The sequence below is a fragment of the Dermacentor silvarum genome, chromosome 6, assembly GCF_013339745.2.
Source record: "Dermacentor silvarum isolate Dsil-2018 chromosome 6, BIME_Dsil_1.4, whole genome shotgun sequence".
NCBI classification, from domain to species: domain Eukaryota; kingdom Metazoa; phylum Arthropoda; class Arachnida; order Ixodida; family Ixodidae; genus Dermacentor; species Dermacentor silvarum.
The window spans coordinates 129,373,123-129,392,691 of NC_051159.1; the positions used below are offsets into that span (position 1 = coordinate 129,373,123).

The 19,569-nt window shown below is 43.6% G+C and overlaps 1 protein-coding gene across 1 annotated transcript in view; it reads left to right on the forward strand.

Annotated features, from left to right (window-relative positions):
- The first annotated feature begins 775 nt into the window (after positions 1-775).
- Positions 776-19,569, forward strand: part of LOC119455984 (carnitine O-palmitoyltransferase 1, liver isoform) — a 41,772-nt gene continuing 22,978 nt past the window's right edge. The window contains exons 1-10 of the mRNA XM_049669480.1: positions 776-1,045; positions 1,272-1,489; positions 3,952-4,106; positions 5,409-5,531; positions 6,709-6,923; positions 9,435-9,520; positions 12,410-12,514; positions 13,865-13,996; positions 18,345-18,399; positions 18,979-19,108. Of these exons, the coding sequence (XP_049525437.1) occupies positions 1,365-1,489; positions 3,952-4,106; positions 5,409-5,531; positions 6,709-6,923; positions 9,435-9,520; positions 12,410-12,514; positions 13,865-13,996; positions 18,345-18,399; positions 18,979-19,108 (1,126 nt within the window). The 5' untranslated portion in view covers positions 776-1,045; positions 1,272-1,364. The remainder of the gene's footprint in view (positions 1,046-1,271; positions 1,490-3,951; positions 4,107-5,408; positions 5,532-6,708; positions 6,924-9,434; positions 9,521-12,409; positions 12,515-13,864; positions 13,997-18,344; positions 18,400-18,978; positions 19,109-19,569) is intronic.

The following is a 19,569-nucleotide window of genomic DNA, read 5'->3' on the forward strand; positions in this document are numbered from 1 at the left end:
GAGCAGTTTGTTCGTTTCCTGCTGTGCTTCTCTGTGCAATTTATTATTATTATTATTATTATTATTATTATTATTATTATTATTATTATTATTATTATTATTATTATTATTATTATTATTATTATTTCAGAATGTACTTTCTGGAGTTCGACTAAAACTTCCGGCGCAGCGATGTTGGTGATTTTATTGAAATAGCGCAAGAACATACCGCAGTGCACTTGCGACAGAAAAGAAACAGGGATGCAAGTGCGCGCTTTTGTTTGTCCTCTGCGGTGAAGCGTGCGCCGAACAAACATTAAATATTTATGAATGTTGTATTTCTCTCCCCATCTAACTTTACCCAAAGTAAAATTTTGAACTAAAAGCATGCATAAAACCTAATCTTCCATCAATAAAACGCACAACACCCGTTTCCGTGTTAAAACTGAAACCGAAACATTAAAAACGCCTCTCGTTTTGGTGGGCGTAGCTTAAAAAAAAATAATAATAATTATTATTTTTTTGCCTGTCTGATTTGTCTACCACAATATTATGTAATATGTATTTGGCTGTATTTTTTTTTCTCTTTAAAGAAGTAAGTAGACACCGAAAAAAAAAATAAGATTAACGAAAAGCACATTTTTTATACGTTGCTGGGCACGAGCCAATAGTTTGCAAGTATTATGCATTATCGGACTTGTCAATAAAATTCACATGCTTTCTCCAGAACGTAAGGTGCGCCGCTATGGCATCTTTCGTACTTTCAAGTTGGTCTTTATTCTATGCTTTCAACTTCATCACACATGTGTATCACGGAGCGCGACAGCGTACGTTGGTCGGAATGGAGCAGCGGCACAGTTATCTAATTTGCCGATACGCGTTGAAAGAATGGTGTCATAAGACCTGAGACCCCTATCGCTCGCATTTCCAGAAGCGGAATGATCCGTCGCTGAGGGCTCCTGACACGGACTTCACGTGATCTCCTCAGCTGTGTACGCCGGCGGCGGAGAGAGTGGAGAACCGTCTTGTGTGTTGCTGCTGCCCTTCGTGGACGCAGCACGCCAAGGTGAGGCTCTGCGCAAATTGCAGGGGAGTGCTCGCTCGTAAGCTTTCCTCCTCGCGAAGGACGGACCGCCACCCGACCACTGTAAATGCAAACCAGAGCCGTTGCGCAGCTCAGTCTGACGAGTTGCTCTGTTCTTTGGTATCCGAGACCGAGTCTTGTGTGGGGGGTATGCTCGCAGTCGAGTGCCTGTCAGTGAGTCACGAGCGTCGTGCGCTGCACTGTGCAGGAGGCAAGCTGCCGTCGACTCTCGAGTGTCCCACTTGCCGCTTGCCGATCCTGCCTCGGGAAAGTTTGAGGACGACGTAGCCAAAATTCGAAGATGGCAGAAGCCAGAAGCGCCGTCGCAGGACTACAGGTGCGCGAAGTGGACGACGAACGCGGCTCCTGTGGGATCATTTTTCGGGTATGGCTGAGGACTGCCGTCCGGAAATATCATCGTGTCAGGTGAGTGTATTGTTTGCATCTGACGTGAAAAGGACGGCTCGGTTGTGCTGTGCAGCGTTCCAGCGATGCGTTTGTCAAAACAAATGGAGGGCGTTTTTCTTCCTACTTAGATAACTCGACAAACACGGTGCTATCAACTGCGACGCCATATCACTACGGCGATGCGCACATTTGTTGATGAGCATGGAGTGGCCTATTTGCGCACTGTGGCGACTGTGGTTGAAGCAAGAAACTCTTCTTGAGATGTTGCTTGCGTCGCGTTGACGGCCGGAATAGTTAGCGATGTGCACGTTACGCGTGACCCCGCCGCTGCGCTATGTGAAATAGACGAGAAAAAGTTTCGTTGGCAGTTTGTGCTGGCGAAAAGTATTCTCGCAGTTTCTAGTATCGCAAAGCGGTACTGATAATTATGCTGATAGGTAACACGGGAAAGAAGAAAATGCCACCATAAACACTCCGACAACTCACCCATTATGGAAGTACTACTTGTTGCTGGTCCAGCCTTTGCATGTCGTAACCTCAAATCGGAACAAACGCTGCGCGCACGAACGTCGCAGTCTGAAGCAGTTGTCATTTTGTAGTTCTTTTCTTAATGCTTGTATTCGTTTTCATTTCCACGTTTCAGCAAAAATATTAGCTGGATTCAGGATGAAATAGGAATGTCAGTTGAAGTTCAGGAATCACGCAAGAATTTATTGCGATCACGTATTTCCTCGCTCATTTTAATACGAGGGTGCTATCAAGCGCAGTTCTAACCTGCGAAAGCTTTTGAACTCATCGCGAAGAAATGCTTTGTCAGCAGTTTACAAAAAAAAGTTAAGCAAGTTAAGCTTCACTGATGGTGTGATTCTTGTGCTCTTAGATATACACCTGAATGAAATCTCGAAACATCGTTGTCACTAGACGTTGCTACATGGATACAACTTGAAGGCAAATTTAAGTGCTTGCATATGAGCTTCTTCCTACACCTGTCATTACAAATGGTTCTTGTTTTGGTAGAAGGCATACCTGTGGCAACTTATGTGTGACCTCTGCATAAAGTCTACTGTCCTCTGCAGGCTCTTTCACTACAATGCTCACATTGTCGTGTTTGCTGTCAGCAGCTTTTAGTTGTACTTCATGACAGCCTTAACAGTCTTGTGTGTGAAGTTTCTTCAGTGATATGAATATCTTTCTTGTAGGTCGTAGTTGCGAGGACTCATTATGATGGCAGATTGGGAAACAGATTTTAAAACCGCTTGTCTTGCAAAGTGTGCGCCAAAATGAAAGGGGATGTTTGATAGGTACTGAAGTAGCAGCTTCTGCAGCGCTGTCACCTCAGACCTGCTCTAGCTTATAGTTGCTAAGTAGTTATTTTGTCGAGGAACCTAAATAATCTGTGTTTTATTCCAACAACTTCATGAGCAGATTTTGCACTTATGAACACTTTGATTTTAGCTAAATTTCACAGGAGTGGGTCTTTTGGTCTGCATCGTTCAGCACAACACCTGTTGTCATTATTTACTCTTCAATATAAACAGGGTGTTCACTTTCACACCGGATCCCTGACCTTAGCTACCTGGGCGTACTAACGTATTCATGAAGTGTAGAAACTCAACTTTACTCTTCTCACTTGTAAAAGGACAACATTTAGCAAGGGTAAAGGCTGACAAACATATAAAAGATATTTTAATTTGATATGAAAATAGGTCTTCAAAAGCCAGACTTGGCGTCAACAATATTATCGTGATGTCATGACACAGAGCTAAATTTGCTGACGACGTATCGCAACAAAGCTAGGTAGGATGATGTTGCTCATAAACAAGAGCACTGTGCACATGTCTTCTGGCTGCACTTGCGTGAGGCAGCTACAGCGATTGCAGGAATTGAGCGAGCTAGGCCGGTATTTTGTAGCGATGCCTTTAATGTAATAATGCCTTTTCGCGCTTATTGCGCTTTGTCAGTGGTCAGAGCGACGGTCCGCTCGCGTTATCAACGTTGATATCGTGAGCGGTCTGTCGCTCTGACCACTGACAAAGCGCGATAAGTGCGAAAAGGCATTATTACTTTAAAGGCATCGCTACAAAATAGCGACCCTAGTGTATCATGATCGTCATAATGCATTCATTTTCACTTAGGTAGTGATAGTGAAACTGGCTACGATAACCAAGTATTGTAATAAATTATATAGGGTGTTCTGATGCTTGCCACTATTTCTTTTCAGGGTGTAAAATCTTTTCACTTCTGTTTATTGAAAAAAAAGCAAACAAACAAACAAACAAACAAAGGTCGAAAATGCCATATTAGCACTCCTTTAAATACGAAAGCCTAATTTCTTTACTGTAAAGGTGACGAAAGCAGTACTTGCACATTCAGGCTGTCGTGGAACCTTGCTTCTTTGTGTGCAAGTGAGTGTGTGTCATCTTGCTGCATTTTGTGTTTCTTGTACATTAATCTTGATACTCGGTCTTTCTTCCCCCTAGGAATTCCATCAGCAATGGCATGTGGCCAACATCTGTGCACAATATCTGCATACTTTGTATATTAGTTTTTCTGTTTATGCTCTCGGACATAGAGGTCGCAGAGTCAATCAAGGAGCTATTTTGGGATACTGGTGACAAACTTCATGTGCCTCATGGTAAGCTATGAGCTCACTGTATTTTTGCCTGACTTTACCGTTACTGCATATGTAATGGCAAAAGAAAGAATGGAGTGTATATCTTTTGAATCATTGAGGTTGCTCTTTATTTCATAAGAGCTTTTGATATTAATTACAAGGTTTAAAAATTAACTGTAGCATAAAATGGTACAGCATTTTATTTTTAATACCTTGCTACACAGATTGCACTCTGTTGAAATCACTGGGATTTTGTAGTCATTTGAAACCTCAACTTTAGAACACCAGAATGTGCCAAAGGATTTTTAAAAGGTACATGTTCATGAATAGAATAATACCTTTATAACAAGACATATTATTGGTATTTCTGTTTACGACTGCCTTTGTAGGCAGTCGTAAACTGTGCATGAAAAAAAGGGATGACGGGAACAGTTCAAATATAAATTTTGGTAATATTGTTTATTTTAAAACAGGCATTGGTGTTTGTATATATAAGTTCATCTTATCTCTCAGGTCTTCAGTGAAGGTGCAGAAATATTTTACCTTGAACTAGTACTGCTGATTGAACTTTTAGATATGCATCTGTCAAGACTGTATCTGCGTAGTTTTGCATAACCGCATTTGTGTGGATCGATTGACATATGTATTTGTATAGACTAGCCTCACAGACATCAGTACCAGCATAGGGTAGTCGCACTTTGTTATTTATGCTTAGCAGCATGATATTCCTTCAGGCATTCGAGACTCAGCTCTTGTAGTAGACACATGTAATCTGCTGGTTAGCTGGTACTTGTGACTAATGGTAAACACCAGTATTATCAAGACAGTACTAACAAAAATCGGGCCCCTCAGTTCGCCTTCTTCTCGTTCAGTATTATACAAGGCAACATGTGAGAGCTATGTCACATACATTTATGAGGTCTGTACGCCTTCCCTTTTGTGCTATTTCATTACTAGCTGTTCTGTTTGTGTAGTGGATTGGTAGCAAAAATAGCACTGCCCAGCATATTCTTTGGTTGTGCGACCTTGTGATTTGTACTTGCTAAGTGTTATACTTTAGACAAAAGATAAGCATGCTTGTAGAATGTTTTTTTGTTTTTGTCTGCAGCTTCTAAAGCAAACAATAAATCAGCATTTATTAAATAATTTCAATCATTGGGTAACAAATTATGCATTGTGTCTGTTGAAGGCAAAAATAAGTGAAGTTCTTATTGTACCATATGTGAAGTCTACTTCATTGTGGTGATTGGGTCAAAATGTTCTTGTAATAGTAGTATTTGGTTGTTGTTGTTATAATGTGACATTGTCCCTGTTTACTTTCAGAACTACCGGCCACAGTTAGGGCCATCATCGTTGCTTGCTTCATCAGTGTGGTGCTGTCCGTTGTATTTATGAAACTTCGCCAAATCATACTTCGCAGCTTACTAGGCTACCGAGGATGGATGTGTAAGTCAATTTATTTTCATGGGCATATAGGTAGAAGGCAACAGTTAAACATGACACAGGAAAGTGCATCTCCCTGTCTAAACAAGAGAGAGGATCACAGGAAGAGGGAGAATTGAAATCATCAGGGCAATCACCTAGGCTATCACTTTTGGAGGTAGCTTCGCTTTTGCAAGCATCGACACTGGATGCGACTGACAGCACGCTCTTGCCACTGTGTGAATATAGCGAGCTTAGAACGATGCCAGAAATGCTGTCGGCCGTATATGTGGACGCCTCTGGTGCCAAGTCGTGCAAAATTTCGCAAAAGTGAGAATATCTCCGAAAGTGATTGCCTGGAAATACTGCCCCTGCAGTGTTTGCACTGGGGATGTCACTAGTCTATGTTATGGCAAGGAAAGCCCCATGTAAAAATGTTGGCTCCACCCGTTGCTGTAGCTGAGTGACTATATTGTTTTGCTGCTGAGCACGGGTTGGGAAACTGGTTCCCGGCTATGGCAATAGTATTTCGATGGAATCAAAATGCAACAACGCTCATGCACTTAGGTATAGGTTGATGAATGTAGCTTAGCCAAATGTCTCTCTCATGTGTTGAGAAAAATCACATCAAGATAAATGCTAAAGAGCGCCTTTCTGAGATTCTCCTTTCAAGTGAACCTGCATGGATTTCCTTTTGCGGCTTGATTGGCAGCATTTAAGTGTGACAAGACATTTCTTTTCACGAGGCTGCCTCCGCTTTGTGTATAATCTGCAAAAATGATTTTGCTAACCAATGTTCCAGTTTTTGGAGCTGGCAATTAACGTGCCATTACATTGCCAGCTACTGGGCTGCTTGTTAGCTCATTTGGTATAGCTACCACCCCAGCAAAGCAGTAGGCGGGAAACCAAGACAAACATTTTAAGTGCAAAGCTTTTTTCTTACATTATACAGGTTTTCTTTGTAGGTTTTGGCTGTAATCACATGAATGATAACTCTTCACTTCTTTCACAAGTTAAACTTTTGAAGATCTCTTTGCATTCTTAGATTCAGGTACATGTACTTCTTGTACTTTGTGGGGTGTTATACATTCATTGTATGGTGGAAGTTGTGAAGAGGCAATTTTTCTATTTGGCGTTGAGTTCAAGTGTCTAGTGAAATGCGCCTGGGGATGTTTTTCTTGAGCAAATTGTTTGTTTGCAGACGAAGCAACGAAACCCGGCCGCAAGTACCTGACCATGCTCTGGTGCCTAGCCGTGCGAGTGGTCAGCGGCTACCAGCCGTCACTTTACAGTTGCCAACGATCGCTACCAAGGCTTCCAGTGCCTCCTCTGCATGACACCATTGAGCGCCTGCTTGACTCCCTCAAAGCAGTCTGCACTCCAGAAGAGATGAAGGTCCTCGAAATGCAGGCGCAGGTAATTAATTGCTTCTGCTTGCCCACAAATAACTGGATGCTGTTACTGTATTTCTGTATGCAGGGGTGGGACTCCTGCGCCAATTGCGTGATTTTGATACAAATGCAGATTCCCGCCCCAAACACAGAAAATTGACCGAAAATGCGCCACGCTGCGCCAGAACGGCTTCGGCATGTGTACTCCGGCAGTGGCCGCGAACAGTGAGCGGATTCGTTCTTCGAAAAAGAGTGCGGCCGTTCACATTCCGCAGACCATGCGACGACGCCTCCCTCACAGTTTCTCGTGATTTTCGGGCTTATAACACTGTGCTTTTCGTCGCTTCCGGCAAGTGGCTGGCGCGCGTGCGTGGCCACTCCCAGCTGTTATCACTGCTGTCGGAACGGCCAGGTCGGCTGTATTTAGACTACTAGAATACGGTTGAGTGGGCGGAATGGCGTGGCGCTCCCTAGCTGAGGCTCAAAACACCGAAAAGTAGGCTGAGGGCACTGCGAGCGAACTAGGTATTAGAGAGGCGTGTTGCAGCGTGTTTAGCGGGCGGGCGTCTCTGTCCCCAGGGCCAGTATAACGTAAAAGTATTCCAATCTGTTTTTATGCCCCCATGAGCGAGACCTGAGTCATTTTGACATATCGCGAAGGCATAATGGCGGATTTGGAATAAAATGTCGCAGTTTTGCCCTAAAGGGGAAGCATCAATTGCGATAGCAAATTAGTATACAGCTATGCGAAGTGAGGATAGTTGTTTTATCGGCCGTATAAACTAGTAAACGTTCGCTTACTAACTAAATTAACAAGCATGGTGTCACGTGCGCACTAGCAAACATGAACATTTCTCACTCGATCGATGACCGCGGAAACTCGCTGTCTATAAACGCAGGAGTGAGAAAGCGCAGCAGTGAGTGCAGTGACGTTCGTGCTGTCTCTTGCGTCAACGCAAACTGAGCGGTGAGAACCCAGCACGTACAAAGGTATTAGCCATCCGCGCACCTAGACACTGCCCCTAACGCAGATTGCTTTCAAGATGGGCCCCGCGTGACCACGGACGGCCGCGCAATCCGCAGTTGCTGCCAGAGTACAACACCGCCCCTCCCTCCCACCTTCGTGCTGCCTCTCGCTTCGACGCAAACTAAGTGGCGAAAACAGCGTGCACGAAGCTATGAACAGTCGCACTCTGTCCCCATCGCAGGTCGCTTTCAAGATAGGGCCCGCGTTGCCGTGCCATACACAGCAGCCACCGGAGAACGCCCTCCCTTTCCTGCCCCCACTGGTCCTTTGGGCATGACCGAAAACTGCGCGCTTCCTCCCCGCTTTCCTCCTCCCTTGCACGCGCGAGATTGAGCCGCCATCGTTGGCTCACCCTCGCACGCTTTCACTCGTACATACAGCATACGGCGCACGGCGACAATGTTATCGCCCCTGGACTTTATACAGAACATCACGGCGACGACGACAGAAATGCGCCTGGAGTGACCATATAACTGCTATCACAATAAAGACAGATTGGAATAGTTTGACGTTATACCAGCCCAGGGTTGATCGCGGCACTCTGGGTCTGCGGTGGCCCAGAAATTATGTTAGCGTGTCGATTGGACCGCATGATTTGAGAACATTTTCCGCTATCATCATGAGGGTCGGCGCGGGGATATATAGTTCGATTGTAGTTCTACCAATGTTTTCCGCTTTACAGGAAAGCGTGCCGTGATGCCGCTCGAACCACTCTTCCATATTCTAGTATTCTATAGCTACAAAGCCTGCTTTTACTACGTGCTTTGTGTTGGGTTATTCTGTTTCATCGTGCTTTCGAAATGTGCTGCCATATTCCATTATTCCACCAAAATTTAGATTGGCCTGCTCCAAGTTGCTCCAAAATGAAATTTACTCTGCTCCAAGCTGCTCCATAACGCAATTTTACTTGCTCAAAAAATTGCTCCAAAATGACTTTTGGCAGTCCCACCCCTGCTTTGAGTATAATCAACCTCTGCACATGGCACACACAGCAACTGCAACCTTCGGAAAAAGGGGGGAGGGAAGCATCTATAATTATTTCAAGTAACTGCTCACAATAACAATCAAATTATTGCAGAAAGCACCTTGGCAAAACTCAAGAAACAATCTTGCTTTGTATTTTCAGTAGCAGCTTTCACAGCTGCTTTATGCCATAGTTTGATGTGGTTTCCACATTGTGCTCAAAGTCATACTGTTTGTTTGTGCGCGTGAAAATATGGTAGATGTGGAAGTTTCAACTGTGAAAGGGGGTAAAAAGCACATGCCAGCTGTTTCAGATGTAATCTACTGCAAAATTATGGCAGTAAATCACAGAAATTCTCCATGCTGTCATTTGAACAAAAGTTGTAATTGAAAGTAGTCGACTTGTCTTCACCTGCCCGTGCTCTCTTTTCCTTTGGTAACTTAGCAGCTCAGTTTCCTGTGTGCACCTTTGAGACTAGTCTTTTGTACTTGCTCTAATAAATATAGATGATCTTTTGATACTGTGATATCTCCTGTGTTATTTAGAAATTCGAGTCTACCTTGGGCCCAACGCTGCAGCGGCTTCTGTATCTGCGTTCCTGGATCTCGAGCAACTATGTAACAGAGTGGTGGTAGGTGTCTGCACCTAATTGAATATCTGTAAATTCTTATTGGCATGGCAAGAAATAACTATGTTGTGCCATTCTTCAACTGTAGAGCTACCTAATTTTGGAGCTGGTGCTTACTTTCTGAATCAATGTTGAATGATAATTGCTACTTTCACTTGAATACACCGTTGGTTAATAGTCAGATGATCGCAAGGGTTAGGCATGGACCATTTTTATTGCAGCTAAGAAAGCTTTTTTTCTTTTTTTCTGTAGGCGGCCTAGAGATGCCAGATTTGCTCAGTGTTAAATTTTTTATCATTTTATGAATTTGTCTGCAATTGTCATATCATCTGTTCATGGCTACATGAGCTGCTCTGGTAGTGGTTGGGAATAGAAAAGCACCACATGCCAGATATGTATTGAACGTTCTGGTGTATTGCCAACTGCCCTGAATGTCCAACATCACCATCTCTATGGTGTCGGCCTGTTGATGTTCATGTCGACATATGTGGGGTCCGCAAATGATAAGCTGATGCCTTTCCTACAATTCTTATATTCGATTATATCTCAGATTTGATGAAAAATGGAAAAATTTGCTTGCCCAAGCAGATGCCATGCTTAAATGCATGTGTACCAGTGTAATGAGACTTCCACTTTATTTCTTTAACACTTTACTTCCCGTAGGTGACCTAGGCACGTCCGCCCATTTTTCACACTGGCTTCCCATGGACGAGCTGGGCTAGTTCATAGCAAAATATGCTCATTTATCTCGGCAAAGACAGTCTGAGAACGTCCATGCATCTAGTTCTGTTTTTTAGGCGCAGACAGTGCTGCAAGAAATTTGAAATCTATGCAGAAGAATTTTTAAAGTTTGCAACAAGAAAAATGTTGTCAGGTGGCGCACTAAGTGAGCCCTTCCTGCATGACTAAATCTGATCCCAAGTGGTAGTCAGCTGCACCCCAACTCTCGCAGGGGCACGGAAGTCATGTGTGAACCATTCACTTTTATTTTTTATTTTATTGGCACTGAGAAAGCCAACTTCGAGCAATGCAATGAAGCCAACTTTCTATAGCACAAAATATATTTTTTTTGTGATTCTTCAAATAAATATATAGTCCTGAATGTATTTCTGGCCTTTCGTGCTGATTCCATCAAGCATTTTTTTGAATCGGTATTTTGGGAACGTTTTTTTTTTTTTTTCGGACAGTAAACGGTAGGAGTATGTATAAAATGCTTGTCATATAGACCTTGTGACATTGCGAAAATGGTTGTTACATCTTCAAAGAAGGCTTATAAATGGGTGATAGCAGCGATTTCATTGGGATGGGCATTCCAAGCTGCAGCTGTGGGAGGTAAAACAGTGAAAGTTACATTGCAGGCACGAGGGCCAGTGACAGTTAGAGAATGAGAAAACTAGTTTATTCTGTAAAATATTGACAAGCTTGCAATGTGACGACATAAGGAAAACGTTAGGAAACTGGAATCTGCCTTTAAAATGATACACTCGTAGGGTATGAATATACAGCGAGTGAGTGAACCAAGTTGTGTGGATTCCTGAGTGTTTATGAAGTTAATTTTAGAAGGGCTCCTAATGGTGAATGCATATTCAAGTTTCGGCTGAATGAGGGACTTGCAACTAGGGGGAAGGGAAGTATTGTAAATGACTCCTAAGTATCCTAGGGTTTTGTTTGACAAATGCAGAAACCAGTCAAGATTGTGAATGGCAGAGATACTTGGGTACCTGAAAGAGTTAACTGCTTCAATGGGTGTACTATTACCATTTACATAAGGGAGGAAGATGGGATAATGATGTAAAATGGACTCAACTACACAATCCGTAGCACTTAAAACCAGTTAGCCAGCCACTACACCAGGTTAGAATGCCATGTTGTTGTGCAGAAAAATCAAGTCAATAATGTTAGCTGATTAAATTGTAAATGACGGAACCATCAGAAAAGATGTGGATTTGGCAAGACAGATGCATGATAGATTATAAATGGTTATTAAGAACAGACGAGGGCCTAGTACGGAACCTTGTGAGATGCCTGTCATTGAGGAAACAGTAACCCGCCGCGATGGCTTGGCGGCTATGGTGTTGCGCGGCTGAGCACGAGTTAGGGAGATCAAATCCCAGCTGCGGCGGCCACATTTCGATAGGGGTGAAATGCAAAAATGGCCGTGTCCTGTGCATTGTGTTAAAGATCGCCTGGTGGTAAAAATTAATCCCGAGTCCCCCGCTACAGCGTGCCTCGTCATCTGTGGGGGCTGGGACCTCTGTCAGGCCTTTCGTGCCTTTAGTCCTAGTCTCCCCTCGTCTGGACGAGAAATAAAGTTGATTCAATTCAATTTAAAAATCGTGGTTTTGGCATGGAATACCCCAGAATTAAGTTTTTTGAGGAAACAGTGTTAGAAGCCTGATGATTATTATGCGTGCACTGCAAGCAATTAGTTAATATTATTCACTTTAAGACATCTGGGTGCAAGCCCAGCTGAGAAAGCTTTATGTAGTAGGTGTTTATAATAATGGCTCGTGTAATCTTCTTCTTGCAGTTAACTTTGATCATAGTGTACAAGTGACTCTTGTCATTCGCTCACTTTCTCATACACCGTATGCAGACTTGCTGATGTTACATGTCTTGTTTGCAGAGTAAGAACAGCTTATCAAGAGGCTATTTCTTCAAGGGCTTGTTTTTCGTAGTTTGTTGCTTGCTGTAAGGCATAAATGTTAATATTAGACAGCTGGTTTGTCTGTGTAAAGAGGTCTGAATGTGATTGAAGGGTATCTAATTATTGCATGTGTGCATTTGTGCATTTGCTGTCATTCTCGTGTTTATGTTCATTGACTTTACTGCAAGAGCATGTTTTGTATGCCTCTAGTTGGGTGTGTTCAAACAGCTGTCTCCTGATTGCAGGGAAAAGTACATCTACTTGAGCAGCCGTATGCCCCTGGCCATCAACAGCAACTACTATTGCTTTGACCAGAGCTACTCTCATCCGTCACACATTCAGTCATCAAGGTGTGTAAAAGTAGAACATCTTCCTACTATTTGTGAACCTGCTCCAATCAACCAATCTCTCCATGCTCCTAGCTTATGCGCGTAATTTTTGCCAGTGCTATGACATCTGCATCCCTGTCTCGCTGCTGTGCTTGGGTACAAGGCAACCACGTTGCCTTGTACAGTGCCAAGGCCAGCCACGTTATGTTGACTCACCAGTGCGTTAATTCAATTATATGTATTGTCCTGGCACATCTGCTATGGAGCAGCCCTAAAGGTTAATTTCTTTGTGTTTTGAGGAAGTAATATGTGAAAGAAAGCAGCTTTCAGACCATAGTTTAAGAGATACTTATTAAAGCATTAGCTTTTCTTAGCTCATTCCTCAATTTCAGGTTGTTGGCATTGTCCGCAGATTTTCCCTCTCAGCTCTAGGACTGCCTCCACTTTCTTCTGTCATTAGTGGAAGCGCCTGTACTTTTGCTGATGAGAGAGGAAAGTTCGGTCACGTGACACAAAGCTTAGCTGCCTGCAACACCACCAGATGGTGTTGTCCTCCGTGCATAACGTTCGGCCACTAGAAAGGGAAAAGTGCCATGCCATCATCATCATCATCATCATCACGGGCGGCTGAACACACCAGTTGCGCCCGTAGTATCATGGAAGTTTTGCTGCTTCCTGGTCATGCCTCGCATTTTCTTTAGGGAGTCCATGGCAGCTCAGGCGTTTGCCACTGTGTCATGTTACGCACTGCTGATGGTCATGTGATTTCTCAATGCCTTTTCAAACTTCTCATTCGTTCTATTCAATCCCAACGAGTACCCGCTACCTCTCCAAGTGCAGCTTATGCCAATTTTTCATGAATGGAAACTTCAGAACTACATTAGTCTTTCATCTGTGTAAAACTACATTTGCTCACAGTGTTTGCTGTACCAGTGGCATCGTGTAGCTCTTGGTGGGATCAGCCTTTTTTGGATGCATTATCAATGATGTGCAGCATTCAGCAATGTAGGGCTTGTGAGCAGTGCCTTTTGGAGCATATCTTCACAGTATACTAGGGAAGCTCTTTCAAGACAACCTATTTTGGGTGTGTATAATGAAGAAGGTAGCCGTGATCTGTGCCTTTTGCTTTGCTGTGCATGGCTTCTCATCATCGCAAACACAATTTGTCTAGTGCACAGAAACTGTGCACTTCAGATTGTGTTCGTGCCATTCAGTGTAGGCTGCTGGGTCGACATTCTTCTTCCGAGTCAGCATGGCATGCTTTCTAGTCGCGTGCATCTTGCACTTTTCACATTCCAGCGAAACTGGAATGTGATGAGAATGAGAATGCAGTGTTTGTATGTGACAACACTACTGTATTCTTGGATGCAGGACAGCAGTGATCGTTCACAACTGCTTAGCCTTCAAGCGCCTCATAGACCGGGAAGAACTGCAGCCCCTTGTTCTTCGTGGCACAGTCCCCATCTGTATGTCCCAGTATGAAAAGCTCTTCTCAACGACACGGTGAGACTCTTGGAATATATGTTTTGATACATAGCATTGCCACTGTGTTTAGAGGAGTGGGCGGGCCTTAGTGTTGCTAAGGATGGGGGGAAATTTCCTTCTACTGTCTTGCTCAACGTCTGAACTATTTCCACAGCAGACAAGGAGCTATCCACACTTGATGTTTCCAGGTGGTCTTTTTAAGGGCTGACTGAGGCCAATGCTGCTTGGTTATGGTTATGCTGCTATAAAAACTATTGTACTCAGCATAACCTGACCGATGGCATGACAGCTGTGTAGCTACCGGTAGTATTTCAGTAAAGCTTTGAAGTGCTTTCAGCAGCAGGAATGTTGTTTCATTAACTCTAGGCTTGTGCGAATAGTAATATTCTGGTTCGAAGCGAATAGTTCTTGGGGTCGGAAGCGAATTCGCATAGTTGTCAGGTGTACGAAGAACAAAACTGAGCAGTTTAAAGTTGTTTTATGCAAAAATTCTTTATTTCTGAGGTTGCAACATATAAAGGCATCACAGAGAATCCTGTGATAACATATCTTAACCAGTGAAAAAATTTTATATACCGTATTTATTCGAATCTAGGCCGATAGTTTTTTTCAAATAATCACACACGAAACTCTAGGGTCGGCTTAGATTCGAGGATTTTAAAAAAACGCGCCAGTTTTTAACTGAAACTGATAAATATGGTGCATAGTTAGCGCCATCTAGAAAAGTCAGTATCGCAGCCGCTACTAGCCGCGCCAGTAGCCAGCTGAAGTACACGAGCGACGTCGCCATTTTGACCTGCGTCGTATCGGTAGTATCGGTATGGTGCAGCATCGGCGCGCGGTGTGGCGTTATCGTAATGGCACCAAATGGGCGATGCCACTATCGTGCCGCTTTCTAAACGAATACTGTATTTACTCGAATCTAACGCGCACTTTCAACACGACCCTAAATCTGCGTCGGCATTTCAAAATGGCCGCCTCGCACGCGCGTCGTGCCTAGCTACCGTAGCATGCGGAAGCTTCCTCCGTGTGCTGCAGTACACGTGCTTAGGCAATAGTCTACCGTCTGTCTTCACGTTCTCAGCGTCTGCTCTATCAGCATGAAGTACCGAGTTCATCATGATGCCGCATTTAAAAGGAAAGTGATCATCTGTGCGGAGACGGACGGAAATCGGGCCGCATCACGGGCGTTCGGAGAATCCGAAACTTGCGAGCGGGACTGGCGCAAACAGAAGGAGAGGATTTTCGCCAGCAAAGCAATGCGGAACGGTTTCAGTGGACCGAAGCAGGACGTAATCTGCGACGATCCACTCCGGCGATACGATCAGGCTTGGCCCTATCTTGAAAGCAATCTGCGACTGGTAAAGTCCGCCGCGCGCCGTGTTTTCGCCGCGTTGAAGCGAGAGGCATGCTAGCACGAAGGCGCGCTTCGTCTCCAGCGTTTTGACAGTTCGTTTCCGCGGTCAACGAGCGAGGTGCGTTCATATTTGCTTGAGCGCGCGTGACACCGTGCTTGTTAATAGCGGTGTACTAATTTGCTACCGCATTCGATGCATCGCCTTTCGGGCAAAACTGCGACTTTTTTTATTCATCGCAACATCAGTGCATCGGGAGGAAATCTATTTTTCCAAATTTTTCCTCGCGGAAAACGGGTGCGCGTTACAATCGAGGAAGCGTGAGAATCGAGTAAATGCGGTAGTTGTGCTAGCCGTAGAGGCATCGTCAAACGTTCAAACCGGGCGGAACTTCGGCATCGGTCTGTCGTTGGAGGGGGCCACGGGAGATGGTTTTTGCGTGCGCCGCAACGTGCGCTCCTTCCAAAAATGCAGCATCTCTAATGCGCTGGATGGTACTGAATATAGCGCACTGTTTGAAGATGTCAACAGTAAGGAAGATAGCGACGAGGCTAGCAGCGATGGTGACATAGAATGAGCTCGGCATGTTCAAATTTAATAAATGGTGTTTCATTTTGCGAATGCTGTCCTCGCTTTTTCGTTCGGCCTACATTCGAGGTAAGTTTTTTTTTTTTTCGGACTTCGAACTTTTGGGGGGTCGGCTTAGAATCGACTCGGCCTAGATTCGAGTAAATACGGTATGTAGACTTGTTGTAGAAGATGCTCCTTTCTACACAGATAACACCTACAACACTGACACATGCATAAAACATCACAGAAAATCATTTGGTAATATATTTCAAGTAGAAAAGTAATGGCATTTAGACTAGCAGCTCCACAGGCACAGTTGCACATTTGGAAAAACGTACCTGGATTTTTCCAACTGGCACATTTGGGAAAATCCAGGTACATCCCGCTTGACATCACTCACGCAGAACTGCAGCGTGTGCCCAAAACATTTTATGCCTATCCAAGGCGACTGTGTAATTGCTGCAGTGAAATCTCTTCCACTATCTGTAACAACGTACACTGGCACAGTACCTGGATCGGGAAGTGCCCACTCGTCCATCACGCTTTTTAGAAACAGCACCAAGTTTCTGGCTGTGTGAGCGTCAGCCATTTCTGTACATGCCAGTGCATGTACATGGAGTTGAAATGAGCTGTCCATGACGTGGCATGTTACCGACAAGTAGCTTTCATTAGCATGCGATGTCCAACTGTCCGTTGTTATTGAAATGGCCTCTACTCCACCGTCAATCACCGCCTGAAGGCTGTTTATCAAGTTTTGCTTCTTCGAAGCGTAGAGCTCTGGAATTATTGCTCGGGAAAACGTCCGCGACGGCACAACGTACTCGGGCATAGCAGCGTTCATAATGGCCACAAAGCCCGGCTCCTTAACAACACTAAGAATGCATCTCGTGCACTATGAATCCGGCAATGGCCTTTGTCGTTTGCGGTGCTTTTGGCGCCGTATGTTTCAGCGTCAGCAACTGAAGGCAGTTGCACGTCAGGCTTAGCAGTAGACTTCACACTTTTCCGGGCACAACGTTCCTCTTCGTATGTCACGAAGGCATCCGGGTGCCTCTTTAAATGTGTCGCCAGAGTCGTCGTAGAGTTGGCGTCTTCAGAATGGAGTGGCACTTCAGACACTGAGCTTCTTGGCCAGGCGGGACCTTTACAAAAAAGTTTCATATCGGGTTGGCACCCGTCGACGCCTGACACTGCACGCGTGCCACACGGTAACCAAACAATGAAATGGGAGCCTTGACGAATGTGCGCGTGTAAGATGGCTACGACAATGCTCTGAATGTGGCTTAGCTTGTCTTAGGTCCACATGTAGTCAAGATGTAGGCCTGATGTGAATGACACTGCGGCTTGCCTAACGAAACCGAAACTCCTGATAGTACTTGTATGCAGCTTTGATATTCGTTCACCCCGAATACTTCGAAATATTGGAAATTTTAAATTCGGGTCGAAGTGAATTCGAATACTGTAATATTCGTTAGAATATTCGAAGCACTCGAATATTCGCACAAGCCTAATTATTAACTCACTTCGCATTAAATAGATAGTGGCCGCTTTTTTTGTGCACATAAAGTAACTGATCAAGGGAGTGCTTCCTAGGTTTATGAATTGAATCCAGCAGTGCTGGCCATTTACTTTTTGCATCAATGTAAGATAAAAAAATAACTTTTGGCCAATAAAATTGCTTCAAAGCTAGAAATACTCGAGGACACACATACTTTGGTAGCCTTCTTTGTCTTCAAAGTATCAAATCAATCTTTTAAGCCCAAGCAAGACCTTTTTATTCTTATGCTCATTGAAAGCACTGATAGATGTTCATTGGTTGTAAGGGGGTGCCGTTTAGTGTGCCTGGGAGTAAGGTGTTAGTCACTTAGCGCTCTCTGTATTATGTTAGGCTTTGAATTCTTAGAATAGAAGAGGGGAGGGAAGTGTTTGCTACGTCAAGAAATGATGTTGAATATTATACTTCACAGTGAAAGGGGTTCACTTATTAGAACACGTGTACATGCACCTGCTCTCAGTTTTACAGCACACATGGGGAAGTTCACAAGGATAGTAGAGAGCCTTTTATGAATGAAATTTTTGTGCTATCACTGAGGGCTGTGGCACACTTGGCAGTAACCTTTCTGTTTCTTAACAAGAGCATCCTGTAAATTTCAGTTTTGGACCCCTTAATTGTTTCAAAGCAGCCTTCAGCTAGCAGAAAGGAAATTAATAGTTCATTAGTAGCTGCATTTATAAACCATGCAGCTTTGACTGTTTTCTTTTTTGAATGCCCAGCAGCTTGAGCAGTGCAAGTTTTCTGGTAAATGTGAAAAGTGTTGTGTAAAAGTAGGTGTAAGTGTGCAGTGTTGTTCAGTGCATGCTGCAGTTGATTAAAAAGACATGTCTGGCTAGACCTTCACATTTTCCTAGTCACATCATGTAGTTTCACTGCCGTTTTTCAGGGTACCTGGCATCGATATTGACGAAATCTGCCACTATAGTTCAACTGAATCAAAGGTGAGTTCAGACTGCCTTGCATTAAATAACTTCGTCTTGTGAGGCACAGATGCACCTAAAATATAAACTTCTTACCTGCTTCATTATCAGCGTTTAATTTATTAATGAATCAATATTTCGTGTTCATTTTCTTGCAGTTCATTTTAATTAACGGATAGAACCTACAATGTCTTGCATTGTATACTTGTTTAAATTGTGAAAATTAAACTGGAGTAGGCATTTACGAAACAAATATGTACCTCCTTGTGTCATACAACTGGCACTTTCATGATGAACTAGCTTCATTTGCATTAACATTTATTAATGTGGGGAAAAATGGGAGTGCATACGTACAAATAATGGTAAGGGTAGGCAGAAAGTGAACAGGATTGACGCCGAGCATGGAAAAAGCTGTTCACAACAAAAAGCCGTCGTGAAGACTTCAAGCGCCTCTTTAGTGAAATTGCTGGATAAAAATTATGAGGTACAAGACATTGAAAAGGGTTGTAGCTGTTTTGAAAAGTATGTAGCTGTTTACTTGGTCCTCTAATTAAAAGTGATAGTAGTGCAGTGTGTTTTCAAAATTGTTTATTCTTTCAGCATGTGATCCTGCAGCACAAAGGCTTTTTCTACAAGCTTGATGTGTATGATGCTGCCAACCAAATTCTCTTCCCGACAACCCTCGAGCATCAGATTGAGTGGATAATGGACGATGCCACGAAGCATGTTGGTATGTACTGGTGACGCATTCCGTTAATAGCTGTACATTTAATTTCTCCTGGCAGTGTGACAGCATTAGATTGACATGATGCCTTTGACGCTGGTATCTCTTCATTTTGTGGTTTTGCCTGTGAGCTTATCTTTTGAGTTCATTTGTTTGGGCAATGTGACAGCATAAGATTGATGTTGATACCTTTGTAGTTGGCGTCTTGTGGTCTAGACCTAGAGCTTATCTTTAAGTAGTGAGAACCTAATTTGATTTTTTTTTAATTCTTGCAAACTTCAGGAACATTATAATTTAGTAACTGAATGAAATAATAGTGTCGTGTGTTGGGAGCCCTATGGATAAAAGTAACATGTGCAGGTGCTGTAAATGTGCTGTTTCTGATGCGCTTTTAGGACAGCAGATTTTTACAGGTAACTGTATACATTAAGTTACACTGGTAATAGTGGTTTTCATGTGTTGCATGA